We start from the raw sequence: 27730 nt of genomic DNA on the forward strand, positions 1-27730 counted from the left end.
GAACTAATGTAATCATTTCCTCAGTTTGTTCTCGTCTGTAGCATTCATTTACATGTATATTATCTTGTTTTCACCATGTTTATAGAAGCCATTACTTAGTTAACAGAATTTGTTGTATCAAACCTTATTTTAAGTGATTTTACTTTTTTTTTTTTTTAATGAATTGGTGTAAAAATTGAATGTTACCTTTTGTAAAACCTTTTTTCAAATGGATCACAATAAAAGTCTGAAACCTTCCAGACTACTTTTACTTATATATATTACTTTTGGAACACTAAAGAACACATTTTCTGAGTTTTTTTTTTTTTTTGCAGCTCATTCTCTTATTCAGAATTATCACTTAGGCTCCGCCTTTCACTCCTTATGGGTGACGCCCATTTCACGACGCCGTCATTGATCCGGCCTTGTCAGCGTGTCTTCTTCGCCCACTCTTGTAAATATGGACGTGCAAATAAAATGAAAACATAGCTGCATGGAGAAAGTGGGTGTGTCTGTTAGCCAGGGGGCGGAGCTGGCAGCGCTGACTCTTCCTTGAAGGGGCTGTTCATCACTTTATGATGTTACAATCTTTTTGTGAATTGGGAGAGCAGGGTTTTAGAGGAAAACTCAGAGATGCACTAATGAAACAAAAATTCCACTTTGGGCTTGTTTTTGGGTGACAACATTACTGCACACGATTAAAAAAATGAATGTGTTAATATCTATTAAAGCAAATTATAAATGCTTCACGAAGCAACCTCAGTTCAGGCTTCCACAGCATGCGTTAAAACACTTCATCAGGTATTATCCCACTTATAACATGGCCACTTTCAAAAGAAAGAAAGAAATATTCAGTTTTTAGTACTTCATTCTTGCTATTTTTTTTTTGCTTTAGATTGCTTTTCACTTCTTTTTTTTCCAACATGCTTATGTATTTCTTTTCTCTTCATGACTGGGCCGGATTTAACATGTTTGACACCCCTGGGTTAAATAAAGCACAAGTTCACTGAGAAAGTTCTGCTCGTTTTTGTCCAAAATATGGAAATGTTTGTTTTAAAGAAGCCTGCGCAGTGATACATAAGATTTTGGGCTATGTGACTGGAACTTCTTTCATTTTTATCACAGACACATATCCAGCAGCCAATCAGAATCTAGTATTCACACAGACCATGGTATAAGTTCATTACAGGAGCAGAAACAATGTTTGGTTTTTGACTATATCAGCAACTTAGAGTTTTCTTTGAGTAATACTGTAGACATAAAAGTCTTTAGAGTTCTGCTTATCTTACACTTCTGGTTAACACTTGATAAATTTCTAAATTTTTGACAACAAAATGAAGAAAAACAATTAAATCTGGACTGTTTTTGTTCAAAAGCCACCAATTGTCATAAAATTTACCTTGTAAAAAGTGTGATTAATCTGATTAATTTGTTAATTCAATTGACAGCACTAGTTATAATACACTAAAAAGTTAGTTTTTTATAATATAAGCCCTTTAATGGGAATTTTACAATAAATATTGTTCAACAAAAATTGGTACAAAAAGCTCTAAAAAATGTGTGAATTTAATTTGTTTATGCTGCCCCCTGGCGGACAGGCAGCAAATTGCATGGAACAGTTTTAGAGGCAGTGATGGAAAGAAGTTGAATTTAAGTATGTTTGGAAATGCAGAGGAAAAAATGAAACTTGTAAAGTAAAAACTCCCAGAGCTAAAGACTTTGAGTATTCTTTTTTTAAAACAAAAATATCCAAGACAGCCTAAACAGGACGATGATTACAATCCCAGGAATATTACAATGAAAACTTGTGTTTGCAAAGTCAGACATTAATGGCTCCCTTTTGTGTTTTGTGAAATAAAAGTAAAAAAGATGTGAAGAAGTCCAAATTTGGATTTCCAGCCACAGGATGACAACAGTTACAACTCATACCAGTGCGTTCACATGCATTCTCTGAAAATCTTTGCACCAAAACAATCAATCATTCTGCAGATTTTGTACCAATAAGCAAACATTTTTACGCTTCTTCCAGTGTTCAAGCAGATGTTTTTTTTGGCCTCCTAAAATCAGAAGTTGGAAACATATCAGGACATTTTTGTAAAATTCTCCTCTTGTGCTTCAACCACAGAAAAAAAAAAACTAAAGAAAAAGTCCGACAATCAGTTACGGAACCAAACAAACAAACAAAAAAAAATACTTCAAAATAAAAGCTTTACTCCCACAAAAAAAAAAAAAAAAAGTGTTTATCAGTTCTGGTTTGTGGCGATTGTGTCAGCAGTCCAGAGGCACACGAGGATCCTCCTGTTGACTCTTTAAACAGAGTCGCCTCATTGGCCCGTCGCAGCGACCCTCACAGCTCTGAGTGGACGTCTGACAGAGGGACAGCCAAAACACAGGTGTGAGGACACAGGTGTGAGGACACAGGTGTGCTGCAGCTCTGCTGCTCTGAGTGAGTGCTGGGTACCTGTACTCTGCTGCTTCCCTGTGTGGTTTGCTCCCTCCTGCATCCTCGTCTGCAGACGTTTGATCTCTTGGTCGTAGTCGGTCCATTCCGCCACGATCCTCACTGCAGCCTGGAGTTTGGGCTCCTTGGTCATCGGGTTGTTGCACTGATGTCGGGTAAGAAATACAAAATAAAAAAGTTTAGTCTGACAAATAAAGCATCAGATTAGTTTGATCTATTGGTACAATTTGCTTTTTTGTTTAATTTTTGTTTCATTAACTTGGTCAGGTTTTCTAATACCTTTACGCTATATTTATTTTTATATTATATCTATTTAATTTTATTTTGTCCATTTTACGCATTTTATTTTTTAGATTTAATAGCTTTAGTTTAGTTCTTTACATTAACCTCTAGTGGGTGTTTGGATGCTCTGCAATTTCAATACTCAAAGTGCTGCAAAACTGGATGGATGTATGAAGTACGGTGGCCTTGAAGTGCAAATCACATAAAAAAAAAGTATTTCTAGAAATCAAATTGGAATGTTGAAAAATTAAAACACTATGAGACACCATTGATTAGATGATGCTAATGTTAATTTAATATCCATATACTAATAAATGTCTTATGATTAGTACAAAATATCAATTCTCCCTTTATTCCAAATATCTTTTGATTGAAATGATGAACAAACTTCATCATTTGATTTCTGTAAAAAGGGAAATTTTAAAGTCATTTCCATAAATCAAAATGAAATGTTAAAAAAATGAAACTAAAGAAGAATTAAAGACAAACCGTAATAAGTTATTTTTTCCAGTCAAACTGGCTGTCACACATCACACTCACCAGATCTATCGTCTTTGCTTTCTTCTTGGAGCTGTCGTCACACCAGGTCTCACACCACAGCCACTCCTGAGGCAGAGACTTGATGGGAACTTGGTGGATCATGTTGTTGGGAAGATCCTGAGGAAAGACAGAGCAGCTGTTACATAATGATGCACAGAGTCCTCACAGAGCTCCTTAATTCTGGAACAAAACGATGTATGTTGATCACAACAGTCATGAGAAGTTGAAGGAGACACACCTGGTCCAGGTTGGACAGGCTGTTGGGGTCCTGGCTGAGGCCTTGGTACTGTCCTCTGAGTCGGTCTCCAGCGGCGATCTTCCTGAACTTCTTCAGGTCCACCACATACAGGGCACTGCAGAGGCACACGGCGAAGAATAAACCATCAAGTAAAGGTGCTACGACACAACAGCAAGAGTGAGTTGGTGAGCTGCACGTGCCTGATGTGGTATTTGCGCCCGGCGAGGTGGCTCGCCCAGTAGCCGGACTTCCAGAAGCGATAGCCGTCCATCTCCCGGCGGCTCTCGCAGAACGGAGTGTAGCCGTACGGAGCGCCCTCCAGGTCAAAGTCACGCAGCTCCTTCAGGTCGGTGCGCACAATCTGGAGATCAGAAGTTAGTGCGGCTCATGAGGTTCACTCACACAAATTCATTAGTCTCTGTGCTCAGATTCCTACGAACAAACCTGGTCAGCATCTACGAAGAGGATCTTATCGACAGCCAGCGGGAACAGCACGTCCAGGAAGAGGATCTTATAACCCCAAATAATTCTCTGCTTCTCCGTCTGCTGGTGCAGCCAGCGGGGCCAGTTGTACTGGACCAGCTCGTACTGGAAACCATATTGCTTTGCCATGTGTGGGATGAACTCCTGTGAGGTCAAATGCAAACAAAACCACACAAGAGAATTTCATGACTGTTTTCTATTGTTGTTAAACAAAAGGGGGGAAAAAGTCCTACCTTAAAGGTTGGGGACAGATAGTTCTTCAGGAACCAGAACTTGACAGGAGTTTTGGTGTTTTTCAGAACAGACAGCATCATAATCCTGAGAGGGAAGCAGAACAGAATGAAAATAATGCTTTGAACAGGACGTGGAACAAGCGACCAGCACGATCAATAAAGTTTTTGTACAGACGAGGCCGGGATGTCAGGTGGAAGGTTTTGGAGAATGCGGAGCCTCACCTGAGGAATCTCTCATACAGATGCCCCGAAGCTACAGAGAAAATGTTGATCACGTCGTCCTTCTCCTGCTTTGGCTCCTCTGGCTTTCCTCCACCTGTAAAACCTCTGAAAGACACAATTAAAACCAGGATTTCATCACATTTTATTCCATGATTTTGGGGATTTTTGGAAAAAGAACTATGAAAATAACAGTTTGCATCATTAGATGACAGCTTTTACAAAAAAAGACAAAGCAAACACAATATATGACATTTCTATTTAAAAGAAAGAGAATAAAAGCACCTGGTTTTAATAAAAGAAAAATCCCATTATTAAAACATCTTTCTAGGACACACCTGGCTAAAGACTTCCAGAACCCCGTGTCATCTTCCTCTGTTCCATCACTCAGAAGCTCCTCATTGAACTTATCCGGTTTCTTTTGGACCTAATCATCAACAAACAAGTTAGGAAAGCAAACAACCGAAATTTAATGTAATAATTTTTTTTTTTTTTAGTAAAAACAGTTTTTTTTTCATTTTGAAATGGAAACATTTTGGCTGTTAAAGTCCTACTCCGATTATATTTTGATCTACTGTAAAATCGTTCCCAGTCAGCTTTTAATTATGATTGTGACATTTTTAGCCAAAATAAAAAAAAAAAAAACATTTGTTTTCTGGGACATGGTTTCTGTTTTTCATGCTCTCCTGCTAGCTTAGCTTACGGCCCTTCACATTCCAAACATAACATTATCTGTGCAACAACAGTATCGGAGGTATCCAGCCGCACAGTTTAGAGCCAGCTTGGAAGAGGAAAACAAAGACGTACATAGATCTAGTTGTCTAAAGAGATGGGAGCTTATTTCTACCTAACAAATAAGCTCCTCTTTCGTCTGCTCCGGATTCCCAATAATTTGAATAAAGACATTCCCAGAAATGCTATTTCAATCTTAGTTTTCTTTGTACATGTCCTCCATCATCAGAAAAACGTTTGATTTTGGCGACACCTAGTGGACAAACAGTAATATGACTGATTTGAGATGTTTTTATCAGAATAAAGCTTTAGTCTAAAAATTACACACTTAAAAATCTGTACATTTGTGTTATACTTAATTAGTTCATGATTTCATTTGAATTTATTAATAAATTGAAGCTTAAAAATGTGATCAAATAATGACAAACTTCATTTTTTTAATCACATGTAAAGCTGCCTTGATAGAGTCAGCCTTTAGCTCTTTCAAGTTTATAGTAGATTGCTGTGTGGACATACATTTACTGAGAAAAAAAACAACAGGAGTGGTCGTCATGACAACACCCACGAGAACTGACCTTGACTTTAATGATTCTACTCTTGAAATTGTTCAGCACCACTATGATGTCATCAGAGTCAGTGGGGGAGTCTGTGCCATCGTGACTGCAGAGCGAAGCACAGGAAATGAGACCAGCACGAAAGAAGCTACAAAACGACGGCAGAAAAATCCTTTACCTGTAAATCTTGTAGATTTCATCAGAGCGCCCTTTTCTTAGTTTCAGCATCCAGGCGCCAGGATTGGCTTTCAGCTGAAAGTAACCCTACAGAGAAAGAAATAGATCATAAAAACTAGACAGAAAATTGTAATTTTCAGATAAAAAAGTGACTATTCACCAGATTTGCCATGACGATTGTGTCCACGATGACGGGCTCGGAGGCGGTTCCCAGAGTGAACTGGAGGCCACGAGGAGGCTGGCCTGAGCTCACGTCAAAACAATGGCCTTCCAACAGAAGATGCTCCAACTCGTACTCTGCTGCCACGATGTTCTCCACCTGTGAGCGCAGAGGCCAAGCAAAGTGCAGCTTATCATCAGAAAGAAGGGTTGTTAGGGCGCCGTACAGACAGAAGACGCTTTCTAAACCACCAGGAGACGTAAAGACAGCAGGAGAAACCTTGAACTTTCACAGACAAAAAGAGTTTTTTAGACTGTTGGGAGGAACAAGAGGTTAAGAAAATGTCAGTAGAGATAAAAGGTAAAGAAAAACACAGAATTTCATGTGGAGGTTATATGATGTAAAGTTAGTGCTAAAACACTCCTTTAGACATTTTTATTTAGTATATTTACAGTTAGCTGGAATAAATTTGTCAGAGAATGCGGAAAATGACAAATGTTGATGACTGTTCACCTCTTGCATGTAGATGTTGTCCAGGTCGTAGCGGGTGCGAACGGACTCCACCATCCAGTTCTCGGGGGTGTGAAGGTTTAAGGTGAAGAGCGGAGACTGAGGCATGTCCAGGAACGTGGCCATAGGGCCGGAGGAGAAACTGCTGTCCGCCTTGAACGCCACCTCTGGCTCCAACACGTAACGGTAGAAGCTGGAAATGTGGCGTGAAGGCGTTAGCTCAGTGGTCCCCAACTCCCAGGATGGAAACCAGTGACGGTCCGTGGGACAGTTGGTACCGGGTCGACATTTTTACATGTTTTATTTGCCATCTGACTGTGAAAGAACTTAACAAAAATCAAACATATTTAGAAACGCTTTTTTTTTTTTTGGCAGAAAAGGAAACAGGAGAAAGGCCTTCAACTTCAAAATAAAAGCCATCTAAATTTAGCAGACAAAAACCAGGAGTCTTTACTCCAAATATGGATTTAATGTGACACTTGTTTCCACACAACACAATAATAATGCATTATATGTTGCTTAACGTTGCGAGGATGCTGCTAATAAAGTTGCTCAAACAGTGGATTCACGGTTAATATTACATTTTGAAAATACTAGTTGTACTTATCCATCACGCCTTAAAAGTCGGAGAATTATGGGTTAAGAAAAAAATTAAATTAAATTTTAATACTTTCTACACGAGATCTAGTAAACAAATAAAGCTTAAACCAGCAGCAGATATTTTACTGATGAAGATAAACTTGACCATTAAAGTTAAGAGAAACTGGAAGCTAAATTTTATTACAAAACGATTAAGGAAATTAGTCTTTGCTGAACATTTTAAGGGATGAGGTGAACCTTAATATCTGCTACTGTTTCACTGAAATGTGATTTATCTTAATCCCAAATAACAAATTAGGACATAAAGTCTCTTTTTATTTCCCAGCAGTCTCGGGGATTATAACGATCATGACAGAAATGCTACATCCTTCCTTTTAAGCTTAACCTCTATCAGCCAGTTTTTGAGCTTCATATTCTTAGAGGATCTTCATCAGACTAAACACAATAATCTGAGAATATTTATTGCTGAAAATGATTAGCATAAAATCCTGTGACACGTATGTGCACTAGATAGTGAATTTCTAAGTCCAAAATCTGAAAATAAACCAATTTAAAGTCTCCTTTTCTGCAAAGTCACATTTACTGAAAATCAAGTATTTGTGATTAAGATTCTGGTTGCTCCTTAAGTGTTTATCCATGACATTTTAAAAATTGACATTCATTTTTTATTTTATTACTTAAATTAATTTTGTGTTGCTGCTGAAATTTTTTAAGTGAAAAAACAAGTTTGGAGCTAAATCCATTTTCTAAATCAGTTTTGATTAAAATTGTTACTTAGCAATTAAACAGGAATAATGTGCAATAACAGCCATATGTCAGGTGTGGTTGAGGAGCATTCCTCACCTTTTTAGGGGCATATCTGACAGCTTTGATTGACAGTTCATGAAGACTCGTAAGTTGACGTTAACCAGCTGTTTCAGAACCTACAAAAAAAAATAAAAAAACATGAAAAGTTAGAACCAGAGTGACTTTATATGGACGAGAAGAAAGAAAACTCTCTTCATTGACAAAGAGACGGTGGGCGACCCACCAGCAGAAGTGGAGCCAGTTTCTGAGCATCCCTTGTTACTGGATCCACCACTGCAACAACATCAAAGTAAATGTCTCCCTCTTTGGGGCGGATCTTCACAGCACTGCCAAGGAGAAACAAATCAATACATGAGTGCAGTAAAACAAAAAGAAATGCCCCGCTCTGCACAGAATAACATTGACTTTAATGATTTGACTTTTTCTTCTGACTTCAGTTTCATAGCAGGAGTGGAAGTGAACCTGCATTGTTTCTCTAAAGCAGCTCGATATCTATAAAAATATTCAAAGCAATACCTGTGGCGGTCATCGGCAAAGCCGTATTCTACCCGAGCTTCTCCCTTAGGCTGAGAGGAGAGCAGAGCGTCCACCTTCATCACGAGATCGCTGGCCCTGAAGAGAGACGCCGCGTTAGCCCACAGCAGGTCATCTATGAGGAGGAAACAACCAGGAGCATACCTGTCCTCCTCAATCCCAAAGTGCGTGACTTTGCTTTTGATGCGCTCTCCAGACGTTTTCAGGATTATGTTCTCCAGAAGCAGGAAGTCATCCTGGTTGAACACTTCCTCCTCTTCCAGCGGACCAATCACCTGTGGAGTGAAGACGCAGGAATACGTGAATTTTTGAAAACAATCTTCAGAAAAACAACCAAAAATCGGATGACGGTCTCACTCTTCCGTTGCTGATGACCGCCCTCTGGCCTCTCCTCAGTTTGAGAACGTCTCTGCAGTAGGCGGCGTGGGAGAGCAGGAAGTCAAACTTGGGACTGTCGTATGCACTTTTGAAGAGCGGTAAATCCATCCCCTGATCAAGAAAAAATGATTGAAGAAAAAACATGATTATGGGCTGCAGCAGGCCTGGACTGCATGCACAGTATTGTTTTTGTAACTCCTCTTTCTTTTCGCTTCTTTGAGTACCTGGCGAAAATGAATTTTGGGAATAGTGAACAACCCCCTCTAAAGAATGATGACATCACAGCGGGAGAAACCATCAAAAAATGAATGGGTTTAAAATCTCCTATGGGGCTCAAAATCATATAGATCATATAGAAAAGACAATTTTTATCACCCACATGATATGTATCGTCATATCGCCCAGCACTAATCTTTAGTACCAGCTACAAATTTAAATTCCTCCAAGGGAATTTAAACTATCGCCTCCTAACTCTGTGAGCATCATTGGGAAGTTACTGGGGAATAAAATGTAGGAATTAGAAGTTTTTCGATTTATTTTGAATGGTGTTCGCATGGTGAGCTTACAAAAGTTCTTTCCTTGCTTGTACATTTTTCTGCGGCCATAGAATTTTAAAATAATCCTCTCAGAAGGGTAAAAACTGTGTCTCTATTCACCCCAACACTGAAGTCTGCGATGTCGACGCCCCTCTGGAGCGCAGCGGCGGTCTCCTCCTTTGCCATCTTGGTGATGAAGTTCTTGGCGTTATTTGCCGACTGCGTCTGCATGGCGGCCCAGATGGACCGCGTCACACGACTCGTCTCTGCAGAGGGATTGGCTGACGGGTTGTTGATCATCCCCAGACGGACATTATTGCTGGTTTTCTGTTTTGAAGCAGGTCAGAGAGAAACACAATAAAAGCTACAACTGGACTGCAATTAATTACAGTTTTGGGGAACTCTATTCTTTATTTATTTTTTGACATTTCGCAAACCATTAAACAAATATTTCTTTCATGGCTTTGGTTCACTTTTTCCAGAATATCAAATTAACCAATAAACAACTGGGTTTCACAAGCCTGGTCAGAAATCTGTTTAAAAAGCTTTTAAACAGTCACATTTCTGTCAACATAAGAGTTGAGAAATAAAGTTTTTTTTCTCACCATGTGCCTGATTGCATCGTAGAGGAGTTGGCGTCCTGAAGGCTTGTCGAAGTCTCCGACCACCCAGAAGGTGACAGGACGGATGTATCCATCATCTGTCATTAAGAGAAAGAAGCAAAACAAAAGTAAAAAATGGGATTTACAGCAACAGACTGCTTTCATGTGAAATTCATCAGTGTTTCAGCAAACGAGCGCTGTTTATGTTAGTGCATTTCTATCAGCTCTAACACCCTAAAATTGACTAAATGTGATTTTAACGCTCAGAAACTGCACAATAAACAAATAAGAATATAACATTTAAACTGATAGTACTACAATACTTTGATTTTTTTAAAGAAAAACATTTAGATTACCATGAGATTTAAAAATGTAAACGTTTTTATCCTCACTTCACCTTTCTTAGTCATGTAGTTCATGCTGTTGGCGACAGCGGCACTCTTCTTCTTTGAGCTCAGCGTCGAGAAACGAGCGTAGTCATCTATAAAGAAGTTATCTGGAAAATGAAAAAGAAAAATGATATGAAACAGTTTGATTTATGAATATACACTTCTATTATTCTAATCTGAAAAAAAGTCCAAAAGAGTAAAATAAATCTTAACCAACTCAATGGAAAATGAGCCAAACTTAAGTATTCCTTCTACAGACAATTAAGATATAAAGATGCTGTTAAAATAATAACAAAGGCTGCATGTTTTCATGAAAAAACAAGTTTGATGACAACATGAACTGAGATACATGAACCCTTTTTCTGCTCATTGTTGGTGCTATTAAAAAGCTGCCAGTATTTTTATAGAGACTCATAAACATTTAAAAAAAACATTTAAAAACATGAGTACATGACCATAAAGAAGCAAATGTTGTAGTCTTTACAGCATTAATAACAATTAACCTTCATTTTATCAAACAGCTGCACAGCTTTTCTGCAGCCAGGATACTTATGTACAGTGAGGCACATTAGTATTTGAACACCCTGTGATTTGGGAAATTTTCATCTTAAGTACATGTCCACTGTGAGAAATAATAGTTAAAAAAAAAACTGGATATCACATTGTATCATTTTTTAAATGATTCATTTGTATACTACTGCTGCAAATAAATATTTGAACACCTGAGAAAAATCAACGTTAATATTTGATCAAACGTTTCCTGTAGTTTTAATTGGATTCCGGCCCACTCCCCCACACAGATCTTCTCTAGATCAGTCAGGCTTCTAGGTTGATGCTGACAAACACGGAGTTTGAGTTCCCTCCAAAAATGTTCTTTTGGGTTTATGTCTGGAGACTGGCTAGGCAACTCCAGAGCCTGGATATGCTTAAGGAGCCAGTTTATTGTTATCCTGGCTGTTTGCTTCAGGTCACCGTTGGAAGACCCAGCCACGACCCATCCTGACTGACTGCAATACGTGGCCCCAGTCATCTTATTCTTAACACGGTGCAGTCATCTTGTCTCATGTGAACAAAAATACCCCCACATTATCATGCTACCACCCTCATGGTTCACAGTAGTAGCTGTTCATCATTCTTCTTCCTCAATACACTGCAAGTGGAATTAAGACCAAAAAGTTCTATTTTGGTCTCATCTGATCACATGACTTTCTCCTACGAGTCCTCTGGATCTGGAATTGGTCTGGACATGTGCTGATTTTAACAGGGGAACCTACATGGTTTCAAACCATGACGTCTTAGTGTATTACCAACAGTAACCTTGGAAACGGTGGTCCCAGCTCTTTTCAGGTCATTGACCAGCTCCTCCCATGTAATTCCTCACCTTTCTTGAGATCAGTGAGGTCCCCCGTAGCCATTTCCAGCCTTGTAGAGGTCTACAATTATGTCTCTGGTGTCTTTAGACAGCTCATTGGTCTTTGCTATGTTAGTAGTTGATTGTATGGGGTGGAGAGATGTCTATGGAGCTAATGACATCAAACAGGTGCTTCTAATTTAGGATAATAAGTGGAGATGGACTATTTATAGGCAGACTAACAGGGTCAGCATCTAGCTGATAGACGAGTGTTCAAGTACTGATTTCCAGCAATAGCATATAAATGAATTATTTAAAAATATTTATATATTGGTTTGCAGTTTGCATTAAGAATAAAAAATGTATGATAAAGAAATATATAATGCCAGGATGGTGAGCTCACTGGTATCAGACAGGTCCAGGTATGTTCTGCTGGTGGACAGCACCCTGGGGTTGATGCGAGGAACCACGTTGGGTTGATTCATGATGAAGTCCACAACGTCGTGGTCTGTAGCCAGCTCCCCCTACAGGCGAAAGGAAAATTAATTTCACTACAGAAGCAAGGAGGACATGTTTTGGCTGAGCGCGGAGCTGACAGTGATGGAGGAGGTCTTTCTCTACGGAGCTTAAAGAACAGTTTTGAAAGTTCTCAAATGTCAATGATTCTTAAAGTAGACTTTTTAAAGTTTATAAGTTTGGATTTTAGGCTAAAATAAAGAGAATTCTGCAGTAAAGAGCAGATGAGTTCATCAGTGGAATCCAGGGAGGGATTTTAATAAATAAAAAGTTTTCTCTGTAATTAATATGTTTCATTTTAGACATTATTCATATACAGTTTTTCTTATGAATATTGTTTAACTACAAATGGGAACCTCTGATCTACATAATTAAAATAAAGTATAGCTACTTTATTTTAATTATATACTTACAGGATTTCCAATGTATATCTTTATATTTATAGCATTGCTATATTTAGCTTAATTTTTAATTAAAGAACGTAATGTGAATATAGATAGTTCTGCACAAAAAGTCAAAAACTTCAGGCAACATCTTATTAATTATGATATAATCTGAGTTCAGATGACTCTAATGAGGTTATACTGTCTTTATGATGTAATGATTTAGCATGTAGTAAACGTGTAGGAGTTTTAACTGACCAGGTAGACGGCTCTCTGGTATACGGAGGTGGTCTCCAGGATTTTCTGCATGGTGACGGTCTCCAGCTCATCCGGGTCCAGCTGTTCCTTTTTGTACGGTATGCCATTGTACATGACTACAGGCAGCGGGCCCACGCCCGTCTGCTGGTAGTACGCTCGCCCTTCCTGAAAAAAATAAAACATGTGCATTTTTACAATTGGTTTTTAAAAAAAAAGGCTTAAAGATGACAAATTCAGAAGAGAATCAACGATATTGTTCTCTCCTTCAGACTCACCTTTCTGTTATTGTCGTAGCTGGAATCTGCACCCAGGATGCTGCTGACCTCCACATAGGGAAACCTCTTCTCCAGCACCTTAACTACATCACCAACGCTCAACTTTCCACCAGCTGGCACTCGGTTAAACATCTGATGAGAACCATTTAAATGCAGTGAAGTCCCATCCCTGGATAGTCACTATATTCTTACAGAATTCTTCGATTTTCTCACCGAGATGACGCCATCAAAGGCAGCCTGGCTGTCCACCTCTTCGCTGATGTAGTTGTAGGCTCTGACGAGTGCCACTCCTGCGTCCTGCATGCCGTCGACGTCGTCTTCATCGGACACAACGAACACCAGCCCAATCCTAAAGCAGAGATCCGTTTAGCTTTTGAAAACCAGCTGAAGTTCAGAGTCATCAGCATCCATTTAAAATGCTTCACAGAAATCGTTTTTTTTCCCATCTTGCTCCAACACTAAAGTACATTTTAACTTTATGTTTCATTGAGCTGCAACACCTCATTTTAATGTTTTTTTCAACTGTTAAACCGTGAAATATACATAACATCCAATACAAAAAAATCAATTTTACTCATTTAGACTGTGTGGCTCCATAACAAACACTGAGACTAACATAGATGATGCAACACCCACCTGAGAGGGATGCTGTTGGAGTAAAACATCTCAGCCACACTTAGCAGTTCTGCAGTGTTCTCATGAGTTGGGTCCAAAATGATCACCTAAAACAAAGACATTTGTTGATACTTTAAGGATTCCAATTTGTTAGATTATGCTGGGGATTATGAGCCAACAAAGTTACCAGATTATGAAAGTTTCTGCGTATCTGCCTGATGACTCCAGGAAAAGTGGGTCTGAGCAGCTCCTGGACATTGTAGGGCCAAGAACTGTACCTGTGGTCTGTCTCCAAGTTGTTGATCCACTAAAAAAGAAAAGAAAAAAAGGTTGTATAGTGAAGTCATGGCAACCAAATTACCAGCTTCAGAGTCCTGGTAACTCTAAAGCAGATTTAATTTAGAAGCTAAAACTTCTAAAGTTTCTCTAAGAAAGAAAATTTATACTGGAAAAAAATCTTTTTACAAGTAAAAAAAAATATGAATACAGAACTTTACTTGGTAAGATTTCTTAAAGTCTCGAATCTTTTGTCAGAGATGAGTGTGCTCTTACAGAGATGGCGGGGTTGCGGATGTCGACGGCGTAGTCGGAGTCAGCGGGCTGGACGTTGAGCTTTAAGATATCGTGGATGTAGGGCGTCTCGATGAGCAGCGAGCGCAGACCCTCCATGACACGCGCTTCACTGCGCAGCACGTCAAACACGCTGCAGGAAACACAGCAGAGGTCAGTCCGTGTGCAAATGAATCTCAATTTCATTGAACTGTAATTAAGACAGTTAAATAATAGAATAGAATTTTAATACAGACTCAAAGTCCAAATGTCAACGCCTTAAAAAACACAAAATATAAGTAAATCAGAAACTATATACTTAAGGCCTTATAAAAGGTGTCCTCCATACCAGTGGCTTCACATTGGTGACGGTAACAAAGAGTGCTGTGCTTGATGTTGGTGACGGCTAGAAGGATTTTAATAACCTTTAAATTTCAGATTTTTAGGAATTCTTTAAGTTTCTTTGCTGATAATTGTACAAAATTTACTGTATTGTTTGATAAGAAACATTTTCTGTTGAATGACATGAAACTAAACACTTAATTGTAACTTTTCATCGACAAATGTACTAAAATCATTAAAAATAATTGTACTTATTTAAGTTTTAGATGCAAAAATCGTAAAATAAACGATAAAAAGTCCAATACATAACAGTTTTGACGTTTTAATGAACTACTAACCAGACACCTGATCAGAAAACTCATCTACTTGTTCCTAATTGGACCTTTCTAGAAATTTTGTTAATTGAATGACTTCAATATAATTAAATATAATAACAATAATAACATTACTAACATACTTTTTTTATTTTACTAATCTAGTCCATTCATTTATTAATATTTAGGAGTTTTGAAGAAAATTCTTCCATGTGCAAACACGTGAACCTTAAACAGTGGAATTCCAGCTTAATTTTTAGAGTCTCATTATTGACGGAGATAAAACATTTCTCAATATAAGCTTCTAGAGATGTGTATTGGAAAGTGTCTGGCGATACAATACGTACCCCTGATAAGTATCACGATATGTACCAGAACAATTTTTCTTTTTTAAAGAGTATGACTTAGAAAAAACTGAATAATAATGTATTTCATTGTAATAAAGTTGTAAAATTCATCTTATTTAATGATCACAGTATTATTTACCGCAACTGTATACTGATACTGGCAGCAACATAGCACAGAGTTTCCATTCGGTACACATCTTAGTGAAGCAGTACATGTCTCATAAAAACAAAATCGTGAGGCTGAATATTTAACACAAAATATATTTTTTAATGTCTTTTTTTCCTTTTTCTTTTGTTTTTACATTTTTTGTCTTTTACTTAGAAAATAAAATTTAAAAAAACAATACAAAATGTTTTTTCCACAAGATCTTTTTTTAGTTTTCATTTGGTGTAGAGTTGCATAAAGAGGCTCAGTTGGGGATTTAGGTGGAAAACAAAATTAAGTCGCTGAAGGACGTTAATAAAGAATTAATTAAACAGTCTTGTCAGCATTTCAAATCGACACAAGTATCGCCAAACGAAATATTGCCAAATGGATTCCCCCCTACAATCTTCTTTTTATATATATGTATTTTTGATCCTTTCATTTGTAATGGCCTTCCTCTATGTTGATCTCATTTGCCTCCCTTCCAGAGTCTTCTGCCCATAAAAAAGTTCTAGCTCCGCCCCTGATTTAGCCTCAAACACGATGCAGGAACCAAGCAAAAGCTTTTGCCTCAACAGCAACACTTTTAACGTGTTAAACATTTGCATCAAACCATATGGAATATCAAGAAACTGAATTATAGTTCTTCATTTGACTCCTGGAAGTACTTTAGTATGATTAAAGAATAAAGGCTAATTCCACTTGAGGGAACTGGGCTGAATGTAGCCTTGGTTCTTGTGTGTTTACCTAAAGATATCTTGTGCTTCCAGATCTATATGAAGTCCATTGATGAACAGAACTGAGTCCCCTGGCTGCAGCCCCAGATTTCCTTTGAAGAACTGTGGATAGAAAAAAGCCAAATGACTGAGGCCTGTTGTCATCAAAGATAAAAGCTCCTCCGTACAACACAGTTCAGAACCACCACACAGTGCAGCCTCCCGTCGCACAGTCAATTATGCTGGAAAACTGAAGGCAGCAGTCAACAGAAAGACGTAACGAGGCAGGTTGACAGTTTCAAACAAGCGCTGCCGGCTCCGTTCAAAGTCGGTCTGTTTGGAGCAATCAGAGTCCTCGCTAAACAGATCTAATTATTAGAGAAAGTGTGTGTCACCGAGTTTGTCTGCATGGGCGAAAACAGAGTCATCCTGGCACAGTCAAATCTCATTACAGAAAGACAAAGACATCCGATTAATCATACTCCAGACACAGCAATTACAACAAGACATGATTAACACAAATATTGCTCATCCCACTTAGCTGTGTGTGTCTGCATGCATATGAGAGGAAGAAGTGCTGTTGTCCAAACGGCTTCAATCAATAATCATTTCCGCTGTGGGATCCAGCACACCTGCTGAATGAACCACCGCTTTAGTAATTAGGATGTCTGTCTGAACCCACGCTGGCCGCAAGATAACGCAGCGCAGCTTCGAGGGGTGGGGGGGGTGTTAAAAAGCAGGGCTCAACAACAAAAAGGGGTAATCATCCGTTTCATCATTAGCGAGGCAAAGTCAAAGCCATTGTCAAAGCTGAAATGCTTCTGCAGTCTGATGTTGTTTACAATTTTTCACACAGAGAAACCAATAAAAACAGAAACTGGAGTTCTCATTTTGAGAAATGTCCCTAAAGGATGAAGCCAGAAGAGCTGTGCTCGTGCTCGGCCTGCAATTACGCCGTTCTTTACATTGATTAATGTCCAAATCCAAACGAGTCTCGACTGCCAGAACATCCCGCCAACAGGAGGGGAAGAGCTAAATAAGAAGTCGTCATATCATAAAAGAAAAGAGATACGGACAGTTGGGATTAAAAAAATCAAAAATAACACAGAGTTATGCCGAGGCTGAAAACAGCCTGCCCTACTTTTTTTTTTTTTTTTTTACCGTATTCTCTTGATAACGAGATAAAGAAAATATACTGTAGTGTCCCTCTCTTCCTTTCCTTGCACTGAGACACTGAAACTTTACCTGTTTTAAATCTCTTTATTTGTGGTTAACAAAAAAACAGCAGACGACAACACTCCACATTGTTTTTTTGACTATTTTTTTTTTACTTATTAGTGGATCTATGCTCCTAAAAGCCTTCATTCTGTCTCCTGCACCAGCTTTCTTTCCATAAAAGAAAAGAAGGAAAAATGACATTTAAAAAATAGCAACAAGAAATATTGGATCAATCCTATCGTACAGTTTTGAGCCAGAATTGCAATTCTCTACAGCATAAATGTTGAAACTGGCACAATAAAGTGTGAGCGGGCCAGGATGTGCGCAGAGGGAGAGGACACTTTGGCACCGCCATTTCAGGACCGCCGTCATTAGTCCAAGCTTTTTCAAGCATCCGGTTTTCTGATCCAATGTGATTTGAATTAAGAAATATTCAAAAATGTAGTTTTCATCTTTTATACAGGTCCTCTACAATGAGAAAAGTGCTACAAGAACACGTTAAAAAGAGATTTTCATTGGACTGGGTTTTCATCTAATGAAGTGTCCAGAGGTGACACATGTTTGCTGTGCTGCTGTCATTCACTGGCTAACAAGGACATTTAACTCCTAAATATTTATGACCCTGATACCACCAAAAAATGTACGATTTTAAGGCTACAAATACAAACGGACATAAACATAAAACCCACGGTGAGTTTGAATGTTCATCTAAAAGTAATCACTGCAGTTGTGAGTTTGTGTTCGGCAGCACTGTACAGACGTGTTATCCAAGAACACATTTGAAGGAATGTAAGCCGCTCTGCTTTTGAAGAGTCTCTTCCAATTACTGGTGACGGAAAGTGTTGATGTGGGATGTAGAGGACCGACTGTGATCATTAGCCTTTTTGTAAAAGAAAGAAAACTTTTAAAAAGCTTTAAAATCAATAAGATATTCATATACCAGAAATATAAACAGACGTTTAAAAATAAATATGTGCTTTGCATCCTTAGGATTTTACTTTTATGTTTTCTATTGGACATAAAAAGCCATGATTTACTGATTTAAACATTAAATAAAGAGAAATTTAAACATATTGAAATAAGAAGGATGACGAGACAAACATTTACCTTCTGGTTTTCGATGATTTCTTTGCGGATTTCAGAGCTGACCACTGTTTTAGTGATAGACCTGCGACAAAAGAAGCAAAGAGGCTTTTAGGTTTGAAATCCGGAAAGGTTTTTTCATTTCTGCTTCTTCCTTCTTCTACCTGGCTTTGGTGGGGAAGTTCTGACTAAGGTCTTTCATCACATTGAGAGCATCGACTGCAGGAGCTGCAAGAATGCGAGCAGCAGTCTGGAAACTCAGATCTGCAAAGGAAAAATGACAGGAATAAAATAAAAATTGAGGATAAAACTAAAGAAACTGATAAAAAAAGAGAAACAAAGATGCATTTTCTTCACTATCATCATTTTTTAGGAGCTTTCTGGACACATTTTAACTGTGATGTCTGAATATTATAAGGCTTAAAGTCAATTTAAAGTTTAGAAATGTCATGGCAATTCATCTAACTGCTGTTAAAACACTTCCATATGGACATCCATGACTAAAATAATCATAATTCAAGAAAATTACCATATTAATAAGATAATTTTTTCAAGTTATCATGCTTGTCTTCACATCCTAATTAAAATTATCCTTAAGCATGAAAACACTGAAGGCGCAATTAAAAATGCGGGCTAAAGTTTACAATCCCAAAGCAGTAAAAATGTTGTAAAAGCAACGTAAAAATGATATATCCTAAATGAGAAATGATTCCAAACAAGATAGTTAAAGTTTAGGCTACTTATTGTTCTTCCAAACATCTGAAATCTCAAAGAAGTTGGGTGTAGAAAGTAGAAGAGGTAAACAAGAGGGAGTGCTGCGGTTTCAACAATTATTTGTGTTCACAAAGCTCTGGAAGACATGAAATAATTCCAAGAATGTGTAAGGATTTGAATGCATAAAAGGGCAAAGAATCAAACCTAAAGGTGCAGCTTTTCCTCATTAGAGGTTTACATGCAGTATATACCCACCGACACATAAACACACGTAAAACGCACAAAGAAGCAGAGTTTCTAAGAAAAGAAAAGATGCAGTGAGGATTAATTCGATGCAGCGAGCATCCCTGTAATGGTGTTGTAGCCTGTGTGATTATCAGCCCCTTGAGGTCCCCCTCTCTTTGTAAACAGGCTGAGCTAATGAGCCCCAGTGGGTTGGAAGATAAAGACAGGCGCAGGCATGTCAGTCTGACAGTCGAGCTCGGCCCCCTCATCACCTCACATCCTTTCTTCAGCTCAATCAAAGCAGCTGCAGGCTCACATCCTGACCACACTTCATGATTCACTTCAGGCTTTTAGAAACTGTGAGTTTGCAATTAAGATGAACTCAATAATTCTTTATTCATCTCTAAAAAGACTTTGCTTTCCTTCAGTGGTTCATACCAGGAAAAATAGAAATAGTGATGGTGTATATCAGTAGTATTTATTTTGTTCAAAACTAAGTGTATTATCCTGATAAATATTCTGTTTGCAGCTATTGTGTTTCAAAAACAAACCATTAGTAGCTCACATAATGCGGATTCTGCATCGATAGTTTAGTAGTCCCTCACGTCACTGGCAAGTTTATGACTTAGGAATAAAACAGACCCCCCATTTGCATTGTTGTCATTTAAAATTTATTATGAAGGTTTTTAAAAAGTTTTTAGCTTTGACATATTTTATCTAAAACAAACAAAATAAGAGTTATCTTATTGGAATAAATCCTTCAAAGTTCTTTGGAGCTTCGCCTGTTTTTTTTGCCATTTTATGGCCAAATCCGAATTTTTACCCCTCCAGCTTCTCCCTACCCCTCCAACTGTAGGGGAATTTAAAGGGGTAGGGGTGTCCAAAATAGTTTTTTTTAGGGGCTAAGGGCTAATCCTCGCCGCAGAGGATTCCGATTAATCAATTTTAAAAAATAACCAATTAATCGCAAACCTGGGAAAAAATTAATCGCAATTAATCGTGATTTTAAAAAAAAATTACACTATTTTCTGACCATTTATTATCTGCAAATAATCACAAAATGAAATTTTTAACACACAAATGTACATTTAGCACATACAGACGTAGACAAAAGTGTTGGTGCCCCTCAGTTAAAGAAGGACAAACCCACAATTCTTACTGAAATCACTTTTTCCCTATCGAGGAGGATCTAAAGCGAGGGATACCCAGTTTAGCTTAGTCGGTTTAGTTTAGCAACCACTTATTGTTTTTTATTTTGAGTGATTTCAAGTTTTTGTACAGTTACCGGTGTGAAGCCCATTGAGAAAACTGTATAATGATATTGGGCTATATAAATAAGACTGAATTAAGTTTATTTTTGTCTCTTTTGTTAAAAAATGGTTAGATCTCAAATTTTGTGGTCTTTTGGAGTAAAAAAAAGACAACCTTTACCACTTAGAATTGAGAATTTTTAGACAGGTTAGGTTTATTGTGAAATTATTCTGTAATATAATCAAAAATATATCTGTAAAAAAGGAGGCTGGGTTGTACTAAAAAGATGGATATCAAGCATTGCCCCAAAAAACTGCTATAAAGATAAATGAATACAGTAAGTTATAAAAAAGAAAAAAAAGATACTCTTAAGAAAAGGAGGCTAAAATCTGCTAAGCCCCCAGAATGGATTTGTATTTAACTTTTAAGAATTGCACTAATGTCTGATAAACTGTTACTTATTAGTGTTATTAGCTATTATTTGTACTATTTTTACCTATTTTACCTTTCTATTTTTTGCCTGCCTATTTTTTTATCATTTATTTATCTGCATGTTTGCATCAAAATCTGCAAGGACAGTAAATTCATATATTTCATACTTTAAAATATAGACAACTCTTGAATTTCTGACTTCAAAGTGTTCACAAGTCCATCTAAGCTGGTTGTTATGAAGGTTAGAACACTGCATTTCTTATTTTTGTCAGGTTTTTGATGGCACACAGAAATCATTTCAAGCATTCACAGCATTCGTAGCCCTGATTTCATAAATGTGACTCAAAAAAAAAAAGAAGTCTGTAGGAATTAACTGAAAGAGAACACAGCCTCACAGTTTACAGCTGCCAGCCTGTCGACATGCTGCCTCTGTCAATTCTGAAGTGTTTGCTTTGGTCTGTTGAACATATTTGTAATACCACAAGCAAATACTTCCCGCCGCCATTTGTTTGTTTGTACCGACAAATCTAGTCAATCACAGGGAAAGAGCAAAAAATTTGCACATGGATAGAGGGGGAATGTGGCTTGGAGGGAGGCCTACCTTGCATTTGCCAGACTTTCAGAGGAGCCATTTCATTGGTGCTTTCTACCAAATGCTTCCTCAGTTCTTTCAGCTGCTCCTTCAGCTCTGGATAAAGAGTTCTGGAGAGAAACAGCAGCGAAAGATGGACTAAAGAAGACGTGAAATGAACTGATTGATGTAGTTAGTTGCACATCAGGAAAGAAAAGATGTGATATATAATGAGATTTTAATGATCCAGCTAACATAAAGTCACTAACTTGAGTTTTCCAAACAGGAATCCCTGGACTTCGTCTACTGGATCCTTGTCTCCGATCACTGTGGCGTTCACCTCCTCCCCTAAACAACCCAAAACTCATGTGAGAACAACAACAAAGTGTGTGTTAAGAGAGTATTCCTGTGAGTTTGTTCACCTTGGACTTGTGTGTCATCCTTTGCTTTGTACTCCTGGCTCTTGATGGCCAATTCCACTCCGTATCCAGACAGATGGACTTTCTTTCCATTGGAGTTCTGGAGAAAAAAAAGAAGAGGAATGTAAGAAAAGAGACATGTCATCCTCTTCTTTAATGCAAGTGTGTCATATCCCTTGATGCGTCTTGACAAGCGACTTGAGGCTTAAATTAAAGAAAGGCTTAAATATATAAAAAAAAAAAAAACAAGGATTCAACAGGAGTTCATGGAGTGTGACAGTAACCACGTTGCTGTCTAATTTTCCACATCTGTGTTTAACAAAGCTTAGATTGTTGTAAAAAGGTCTATCAACGTCTTTTACCTACAACAGAAACACATGTGCAGGCTGATTTAGTGACAACATTCAATGATCAGTGCCAGCTGTTGGTTGCTAAGCGATGGAGAAGCTGTCAGCTCATCACCTTCAGAGATATGCAGAGTCATGGTCAAAAACTTACTGTCCACCAGACAGCTACTGGGAATATTTACGCATAATTAGATGGAGCAAAACAAAAAAAAGAAAAGAAAAAGACAGCATGAAAACCAGAAATCTGGCTTTCTTTGAGTGACACTAGTGCCAGTCTAAAGATGTAAAAGTAATTGAAAAATGTGTTTTTAACATGTTCTTGTAGCATTTTTCAGTTGATTGAGGATATATATAACAGAATTTAAGATTAAAACTGTGTTTCTGAGTATTTCTTCATTCAAAATGTGTTGGATCAGAGGTAGATGAAAATCCAAGGTTTGAAAAAGCTCAGGTTTGTGATACAGCAACTGCAATGAGTGGGTGAAAGTCTCCCTGCTCCATTTGTAGACAAATAGATCCATTAACGTCTGAACTTTCCTCGTCTGAGCTCCCATGTGGCTCTAAACTGTACGGCTGCATAGCTCTGATATTGCTCGCTGTTTTTTTTTTTTTTTTTTGCTACGCTAATGTTAGTGTAGGGATGTGAGGAGCTGTAAGCTAAAAGGAGAGTGTAAACAAAGGTATGTTGGGATATCTTCCAACTTACACCCCAATAGTCTCACCAACAACCCAGAGGCAAATTTCTAATGAGCTCCTTCTGCCCTGCGAAAAATATGTTTTAATAAAATTACAAGTTTTTCTTATTTTTGGAAAAAACTGAATAATCATAAGTAAAAGATCACTGGGAAACACTGTATGATAGATAGAAATATAGTTGGACCTTCAGACAAATTATCCGATAAAATTAAGTATAAATTACTTTGTATGCGATTATTAATAGCACAAAAATGAATTTTAATTACCTGGATTAAAGAGAAACCTTTGAATTTTCAAAATCCTACCAATGAAAAGGCTTAAAGGGAAATGGTAATGATGATATCCTTATGGATTTGTGGATCCAGCTGGAATTTCCAAAAAGGTTCAAGTTCCTTGGGATGGCAGAACCCTTACATGACTGATGTTTGCTTGATTTACCCCTCTCACATATCCCTATCAATTTCAATCTTTGTAAGAAATTTCTCAGGTTTTGTATACATATAGGGAGACTGTAAATGTATGTAGACATTTGTATTAGTGTGTGTTGGTTTTGGAAAAATAAGTAAAAATATAAGAAAAATCTAATTAGATATACATATATACTTCTACTTAACCAAAACTCCAGCAGCACTGGTCCGTAAGAAGTAGAACATCACCTGTTTTTTTTTTGCCTCTGCACAGAAATCTAATTCAAATTCTCCTTGTGACTTCTAAAGCTCTCAATCATCTCACTCCACACCACATCAAATAACACTTCATCTCCTCATCATTGCATCATCACTAAACATTCAAAGACCCTCAGGTCCAGAATCAGCTGCAGGATGTTCAGCTTTCAGGTCCTGCTCTTCTGAAGCTGCATGTTTTGGTGTGAAATGTTTAGTCTCTGCGTACTTTTACACCAAAATTATTACAATTCTAAAAAGCTTTATTCAATAGATTTATTTTTACTCTAATAATCTACATTTTTTTAAATATTTGGTGTGTTTTCTGTCTGTAATTTTATGGAACAAAAAACTCAACTTGTTTCCAGTATTTTTGCCATTTTTAATGTGTAAAGCACCATCACTTGATGTTTGTTCTTTAACCATTTTTTTAATAAAGCTCAAATTAAAAAACAATGCTGTAAAATTTTGTAATTCACACAAAAAACTAACAGCCATCTAAAATGTAACAATCAATAACAAGTTTTCTGTTTTGATTTGATTTAAAATGTAGAACAATTCAGAGTTCGGTTAATGACAAAAACTCTAAATATATTGGATTAGATATTATTACATTATATTAGATTGCTAGATTTGATGAAATATAAATTAGCTAACATTTAAATGATCAAGTCATTCAAAGTTAATTTATTTAATTTGTTAAATATTAATAAAAACTCAAGTATGAGACTTTCTGTACAGTAAGCATCAAATATTAAACGTATAATTTCCCCTTGGAAGTTAATATTTTAGTTATCTGTAACACCTGTGTCCACTCACAAAGTTTTAAACAAGAAGTTTTCTTCTTTAATAAAACAAAAACTTGATGAGATTTTAGAATAGACTGTTCAGAAGCATATTTTTGTTGAATAACTTCACATTTTTTCAGGTTGTGTGGAAAGATTTTATCTAAAGCTCTTGTATGAGAAACACTTACAAGCAGATAATGACGGAGCACATATGTGGCCGAGCCTTCGTTGACTTTTGATGTTAAGACTCGATGAAACTCCTGGAAATCGGATTTTCCCATCTGAGCGTAGAGGATGACAACGGGAGCGTCTGGATTTGATCCGGGGTATCTATGATCTCCTTTGAATAAGTATGGCTTTGGTCTAAAAGAAAAAATGATTTTACGCTCAAGTCTCACTAATTACTTGATGCATGTGCATATTTGCGTTGTTTTTACCTTTCAGACGCAGTTTTTAACAGTGAATCCAACTTTTCTACATCGCATGTCTTCTCTCCATGGACGCTGATAAAAGCTGAGCAGCCAGAAGGAGGAGGCTCGGTAGAAGCAATCTACAAATATGATCATGAGTTATGCAATTAAAATGATGGTTAATGAGGCAAATAAGATGTTTCAAGTGATCCTCCGGTTACCTGCTGGAGGGAATGTACTGTGGAAGAGTACGCTCTCAGTGAGAGGGCAAACTTCAGCATGTTCAACTGGACGGAGCTGAGCAAGGCACCAGCTTTCTTCACAATCAGCTCATAGTAGGCCAGATCTGTATCTGTGTCCAAAATAAAAAACCCCACAAGGCATGAGTCAAAACATCCTGATGGCTTATAATATCAAGCAATACTTTCCTTTTCTAATTAAAACTTTCATTTGATACTTTTACAGAAGCAAAGCTGTCACGGTTTGATAGAAATGAAATTATAACGTTCAGCTCCATGCACGGGTGCACAGACTCTGTAATTACCGCCAGGACACAGCGCACGCATCATTAACGCAGCTGCTCTCAGCACAGATCGAAAGTGAAACCTGGGTGTCAGAGTCCAATTTACCATCATGCTCTCCTTCAATGTTTTGATTGGCTTCCACAAAATCCCAGAACTTCTCCTGGCTCTCCTCAGCCAGAAACTCACTGAGGGCAAGGAGAAAGCAAGCGTGTCAGTGTCAAAAGCAGAAAATGCAGATTAAAATTTGCAGTTTTCAATTTCCAAAGTCAGAAAATGAGAGTCAAGGAACAAAATCTACCGCTGTAAAGCAATTAGAACCTTGTTCTCTCGTTAAAGGTCACAACTTAATTGGTCTTTGAACATTAATTAACTCACAAAGCGTTACACAAATTACACTAAGTACAGTCAAAACAGGACACTAGTATACGTAGAACAAGGTCACACCTGGCTTCAAGAAGCAGTGGAGTATTTGCCCATTTGGTTGTAAGCGTGGTTGTGATTGCCTTTGAGTCTGAAGCCCCAGAAACAGCAGACAGCAACGAGAGCAGCAGGACACAGCAGAGCCACATCCTCAAACCTAAACCAGGGAGGGAATTGACAGACAGATCAGTAGGGATTTATTAATAAAAAATATACAATGTATGCTAATGAGTTCAACAAAGACTTTTGCCGCATGAACAATTACTTTAGGGAGTGATGGCTCCTTTCTTTGGCCCCCCTTCAATATATGAGTTTTTTTCATCAAAAGTGAACCAACTAAGTCATTTAGACATAACCCAAAACAACGTTGGAACATGGAAGTATATATGAAATGCAACACGTTTTAAAAACTATGGTATCAAAAAGTAAATAAAAATTTCCTTTGCCATTGATTGATAAGTCTATTACAATATCAACAATGTGAATTTCTACATAGAAACACAAATATATCAGCAAAGGAAGATTATTGCACAACCATAAAGCTAAAAGAAATACAGTAACTTTATTGACACGGCAAGTCTGAACAAATAGGGCTAGCTTAGCTGCAAAAGGAAAGCTTTTTTGTCCACAACAAGAAAAGTAAATAACAAGACTTTAATCTTAAATAAAAAAAATTTAAAAAACAGGTTATCTTTCTACTACCGCCATTAATAATTTTATTTATTTATTTATGTGTTCTTTCATGACACCTTTCTTGTGATATAAGTGAGGACAAAAAGCAACAATGTATCTGATCTTTTTTATTTTTATGATTCGTTTTTTAAACTTATCAGCACACTCATTGTTCTTTATTTGTTTAAATTATACTCCAAATTATCTTTTTTTTTTCTACTTGTTTTTTGTTGCTTACTACTCTGCAACCGCAGCATGGCAAAACAAAAGCCCTTTTCTTTTATCATCCATTCCCCCTACACAAATACTTCTTTAGTCTTTTCGATGTTTTATATATACTTTTTTTCCTCAGAACTTCAGGATTTCTAAGATTGTTCAAGATTTCTAAGGGAACAAATACCCAGGGCGGGTCTACAAATCTAATTCTATTTCAAGACATCTTCCATTTATCATTTTACACCAAACATTTCAAAGAAAATGAAGAGAAACCGGGAAATCATTATCACTTCAAAGACATTTCAGATACTTTACAACCAAAACGATGCTTTGCATATGTAGTGCTTTCTTATAGTAAACAAAAGGGTCCAATAGAAAAGTTGAGCGTGGATTCTCTATCCAATAAGCATTCAGTCTAAACATCCGGACTGTTTAGTCGTAGCAGCTGTCATTTAAGTATTAATCCAAACCAAACTAAAAAACAATAATCCATAGCAGCAGAAGAAGTCCAAGTGATGTTTAAAGCTTTAATACGTATTCTAATAAGTCATAAATTTGAATTCGAAATGAGCTAACGTTACCTGAGTGTTGCCGCTAGTTTCACAACCGCAGGTGCTAGCTAACTGAGTCTGCTAAAGAATGAAGATATTTAAGGTCCTTTTCTTTACTATAAGACAATAGATGTCATGGTTTCTATGAAAACAATTGCATCAATATTAAGTTAAAACATTTGAGGTTAAACTGCAGAAATAAACTAATACAATTCTTCCTAATAGCAAAGCCGGCTCGGTAGCTTCCGTGATACGCCGAGCCTGGAAGGGTCCTCCTGTCATCCTCGGTAGGTATGCCGACGCTGC

General features: G+C 37.4%; 1 protein-coding gene across 1 annotated transcript; it reads right to left on the reverse strand.

Annotated features, from left to right (window-relative positions):
- Window positions 1–295: 295 nt before the first annotated feature.
- Window positions 296–27730, reverse strand: uggt1 (UDP-glucose glycoprotein glucosyltransferase 1). The gene is made up of 40 exons (XM_024278589.2): window positions 27455–27730; window positions 26010–26142; window positions 25671–25750; window positions 25263–25393; window positions 25069–25181; window positions 24820–24994; window positions 22142–22238; window positions 21989–22067; window positions 21750–21850; window positions 18691–18790; window positions 18551–18611; window positions 16257–16348; window positions 14365–14515; window positions 14000–14119; window positions 13834–13919; window positions 13411–13546; window positions 13198–13329; window positions 12923–13087; window positions 12169–12289; window positions 10423–10521; window positions 10029–10123; window positions 9544–9750; window positions 8867–8998; window positions 8654–8784; window positions 8492–8587; window positions 8199–8301; window positions 8012–8091; window positions 6572–6761; window positions 6059–6217; window positions 5900–5985; window positions 5743–5827; window positions 4774–4862; window positions 4439–4543; window positions 4217–4301; window positions 3945–4127; window positions 3701–3861; window positions 3501–3615; window positions 3263–3379; window positions 2441–2585; window positions 296–2346 (listed from the first exon to the last, which is right to left on the reverse strand). The coding sequence occupies exons 2-40, from the start codon at window positions 26132–26134 to the stop codon at window positions 2327–2329; spliced, it is 4548 nt and encodes a 1515-aa protein (XP_024134357.1). The 5' UTR covers window positions 26135–26142; window positions 27455–27730; the 3' UTR covers window positions 296–2326.

This window comes from Oryzias melastigma, linkage group LG22, assembly GCF_002922805.2.
Source record: "Oryzias melastigma strain HK-1 linkage group LG22, ASM292280v2, whole genome shotgun sequence".
In the NCBI taxonomy this organism is placed as follows: domain Eukaryota; kingdom Metazoa; phylum Chordata; class Actinopteri; order Beloniformes; family Adrianichthyidae; genus Oryzias; species Oryzias melastigma.

Bases quoted from the DNA above. Each gene is read 5' to 3' on its own strand.
- uggt1 (XM_024278589.2), bottom strand. From the start codon at position 26,134: ATGTGGCTCTGCTGTGTCCTGCTGCTCTCGTTGCTGTCTGCTGTTTCT. The intron at 10,522-12,168 runs GTGAGCTCACCA...TTCATTTTCCAG, and splicing joins CCTGGACCTGTCTGATACCA to ATAACTTCTTTATAGATGAC. The intron at 4,302-4,438 runs GTGAGGCTCCGC...CTTCCCTCTCAG, and splicing joins CTGTATGAGAGATTCCTCAG to GATTATGATGCTGTCTGTTC.